Source organism: Talpa europaea, assembly GCF_964194135.1.
Source record: "Talpa europaea genome assembly, chromosome: X".
Taxonomy (NCBI): Eukaryota; Metazoa; Chordata; class Mammalia; order Eulipotyphla; family Talpidae; genus Talpa; species Talpa europaea.
Window position 1 is genome coordinate 30,853,673 of NC_140081.1, and position 4,267 is coordinate 30,857,939.

General features: G+C 39.5%; 1 protein-coding gene across 1 annotated transcript; it reads left to right on the forward strand.

Moving 5' to 3' along the window:
• Nucleotides 1–427: 427 nt before the first annotated feature.
• Nucleotides 428–901, forward strand: LOC311187213 (large ribosomal subunit protein uL24-like; the record flags this gene model as incomplete). The annotated part of the gene is made up of 1 exon (XM_084258512.1): nt 428–901. Exon 1 carries the CDS (start codon nt 464–466, stop codon nt 899–901), a length of 438 nt encoding a protein of 145 aa, XP_084114638.1. The 5' UTR covers nt 428–463.
• Nucleotides 902–4,267: the final 3,366 nt, after the last annotated feature.

Here is a 4,267-nt window from a genome sequence, read left to right on the forward strand (position 1 = left end):
TTAATAGGGAATAATTAGAAAATTTATTACTTTTATTGTTTAAATTTCTACATTTATTGTGACTTTAAATTACATTGTTTTGTTTTTGTTTGCATTTCAGAAGTGTTTGAATGTCTTAAGTTTTACACCAAAGAGCCAAACATAGTCCCAAATTTTTATTTGATGGGAGATTAACGTTCTATTTAAAAATACATTCTTCATTTTGCAGTGTATATAAATGTTGAATCATTGTGTTGTATACCTGAAGTGAATGTTATGCTAATTGTATCTCAATTTAATAAAGAAATATTCAGTTGGCTTTCACATTAGAACATATCAAACTTCAATGATGTTGATACTTATGCTAATCATATTTTTAATAACGGCTTCACTGATAAATTTTCATACCATATAGTTCAACCATTTAAAGTATACAGTTTTGCTTTTCCCTTTTGTGGCTATCACTGAAGCACCAGCGGCCAAAATGAAGTTCAGTCCCTTTGTGACTTCTGACCAGAGCAAGAATTGTAAAAGGCATTTCCCTGTGCCTTCCCACATTCATAGGATGATCTTGTCTTCCCCCGTTTCCAAAGAGCTGAGGCAGAAGTACAGTGTCTGCTCCATGTCCACCCAGAAGGATGATGATGTTCACGTTGCTCGGGGACATTATAAAGGACAGCAAATTGGCAAAGTAGTCCAGGTTTACAGGAAGAAATATATCATCTACATTGAAAGAGTGCAGTGGAAGAAGGCAAATGGCACAGTCATTCATGTGGGCATTCACCCCAGTGAGGTGGTTATCAGTAGACTAAAGCTGGACAAAGACGGCAGAAAGATCCTAAAACACAAAGCCAAATCTCACCAAGTAGGAAAGGAAAAGGGCAAATACAAGGAAGCAACAATTGAGAAGATGCAGGAATAAAATAGTCTTGTATATAACTTTCAAAAATAAAGTATACGATTTTATGATCTTCAATATATTCATTGAGAATGTACAAATATCACCACAGAGCACTTTGAATATTTTATCTACTGCCTTCTGACTTCCATGGTTTCTAATGAAGATTAAACTTAATCTTATTAGGATTCCCTTACAAGTGAGGACTCATTTTTTTTCCTTGCTGCTTTGAAGATTTTTTCCCTCTCTGGGTTTCAACAGTTTTACCACAATATCTGTTTGTCAATCTCTTTTGAAGATGGTGGTGGTGGTGGTGGCTGCGGTGGCTGCGGGCGGGGGCTACAGTGGTAGTAGTGGCGGCGGCAGCAGCAGCCCATAAGTAGTTACCTACTTAGAGTTTGTTGAGCTTCTTGGATGTGCAAATTAATATTTTTCAGTAAATTGGAGATGCTTTTGCCATTATTGTTTTGAAATTTTTTCCCACTCCTTTCTCATTTCCTTTTGATAACTCCCATTACATATATTTTGGTGTACTTAATGGTGTCCCATCTTTTCTGAGGCTTTGTTCATTTATCTCCATCTTTTTTCTCTCAGATCTTTAGCTTATATAACCTCTATTAATCTATCTAAAGTTTATATTTATCCTTCCATTTCAAATCTGATGCTGAGCCCCTTTAGTGAATTTTTCATTTTAGTTACTGTATTTTTCAATGCCAAAATTACCATTTAGTTATCTTGTGTACTTTGTCTCTGTTGTTACACTTACCTTCTTTGAACATATTTATATGACTGAGCGAAGTCATTTATTCAGTCTGACGTCTGGTTGCTCATATTTTCTGTTGCCTGCTTTTTTGCTAGTGTATAAATCAAACTTTCCTCTTTCTTTGCATGTCTTAAATTTTTTTGTTGGAAACTAGCCATTTTAGATAATGTAATGTAGCAACTCTGGGCATTGGTCCCCACCCCACAACAGTGATTTATTTTTATTAGCTTGTTTACTTCTTTAGTGACTGACTGGATTATTTTATTGAAGCCTTTTTTCTACCCTTCTTTCTCCTGCCTTGTGTGAAGCCTCTGATGTTGCTCCTTAGTGATGCAATCTTGGGTATGCCCACAGTGATTTGGTGAGGCTCTCTTTGTCTGTGTCCCTGACCACTCCCAGCTGTCAAGCTCCCCTAATTGCTGGCTGCTTGCTTTGTTGTTTATGATAATACTCTGAGGCATAGATTTCTCCACAAACTGATCCAATCAAATCAGTGCACCTTTGAAGGGATAGTTCAGCATTTGAACTATGAGGAACAGATCAGTATTTGAGATTTCTTCTGACACCAGCTCTCTCTGGCTCTCTCCAGCATAATAGTTAGCTTATTCTAGCATGATAGTCAGCCTAGGCTTGAACTTCTCCACACTGTGTTGCAAATGAAGTCGGTTATGGGAGTGGGGGGTAGGAGAGTTGAAGCCTTCTAGTCCATGGCATGTATCACCCCCTAGGAAAAATCTCTGAGCCACAGCTGTGAAGCAGGGGATGGAGATGATATACTTACCTCTGAATGATGTAGTCCCAGATCTCCTAGGTCCTCCTGAATTAGAACCTCACCCCACCAGCTGGGACCAGCAAATTGGGGCCTTGGTATTCTTGGTGGCACCACACTCAAGGTGTAGATTCCATCCCAGGAGTGGGCGCCACCTGGAATAAGGAGCCTCCACCTCTCAGCCACACCTGTCTGGAACTTAGCCTCAGCAACAGGTAGCTGGGGACAGGAAGAGAAATGGTGATTTACTGCTTCTCCTCAGAAAGGAAACCTTGCAACTAGGAGCTGGGGAAGAAGGAGCTCCATATTATTCTTGGCTGCACCAGTCTAACTTGTGATCTATGATTGGAGGGAGGATGTAAGAAAGTGGAATCAAGGTCCAGATACCATTGATTTCTTACTTTACATACTAGATTTAGATTTTGTTTAATAACTACTACTTCATTTGCTATATGCCCTTGCGACCATTTCTAGAGATTTTAAATAATTGTTTGTTTTTTGGAGTTTTTGATAAATAATTTTTACTAGGCTGTGGGTCCATGAAACTCTTCACACTGTCATGCCAGAAGTAAAACTCTTTAGCTTTCAGCATATACTTTTGTTTCTGTTACACCTAATTTCTCACAGTGGCCTTATACTTGAATTTCTCTCTCCTGAGTAGACTGTGAGTAGCTTAAAGGCAGTAGCCCTTGCCTTTATTTCTTGTGGAAAGAGGATGGCCCCAGTAGCATTTTATATACTTTAGCACATAAAAGAATGTCAGTTACTGACTATATCGATGTATTTTCTAGTTTATATTTTCAGCATTTCCTTTGTGACTTGTGATATGTGTGTCTTCCTTTTCCCCTAAATTCTAGTACTGGTGTGGACCCAAAGGGTAGTATCTCTATTATCAAACACATACACATAGGAAAGACTTTTAAACCATTAGAAATTTTAGTCCAGAGCATTTTTTTATTTTTCACAGTATAGGAGTTTTCTGTAACATTCCTTGTGTGTCTATAGACACAATTTTATTTTTTTTCAGAAATATTTTTTAAGATTTATTTATTTATACAAGCACTGGGGTACAGGCCAGAGGCATGGGAGGGTGAGAGAATTCACCAGAGACAGAGCAGGGAGCAGAACAGGCAGAATGAACGAAATACACTGCTGAGTGGAGCAGTGGTTGGGGCAGGAGAGGTCTGCCATGTCATGTGGGAATCTCCTTGGCTGGCCCGGAATCGAACCGGCGCTGCAGAGGCTGCAGACAGCCTCATAGCACTGCGCTCAACCTGCTGCATCACCAGGGAGGCCCCTAGATACAATTTTAAATTATGCTAGTTGTTTGGAAGACAGGGACAGGGAGAAAGTGAGAAAAGGAAGGCAGAAAAGTAATGTGATTGTGCTTTTAAAGATGGGACATGCCTCATTGTTCTTTCAACCTTGGCCCTTGACAGCTCTGCCTTCACTACTACTTTTTCCTTTCGTACTCTTCATATATTCGGGATGCCTAACTGTTGATGATCCTATGGCTGTCCCCTTTGTTTGGGTGGGCAGTGGTCATGTGGCCACATCTGAAACTCTAAACAATCCTGTACCATTCCTCCTTTGTTGCTTAGGCTTCCTCCTAAAGCTTATATGTGGCATTGCCCAGCCTTTGACACACTCTGTATTGAGAATTTGGTAGGACTCTTCTCCTATTGCTCTAAGTCATTTGAGAATATTCTTGACAGTCAGTTATCATTTGATTTGTCTCATTTGCTCTTGCTTCTTGGGGTCTGTAGGACAGTGTTTACTGCCCTTTGGAATGGGTGTGTGTGTGTGTGTTTGTTTATGTTGACTGTTTTATTCAGTGTTGTTCTCTTTCCCAGGATGC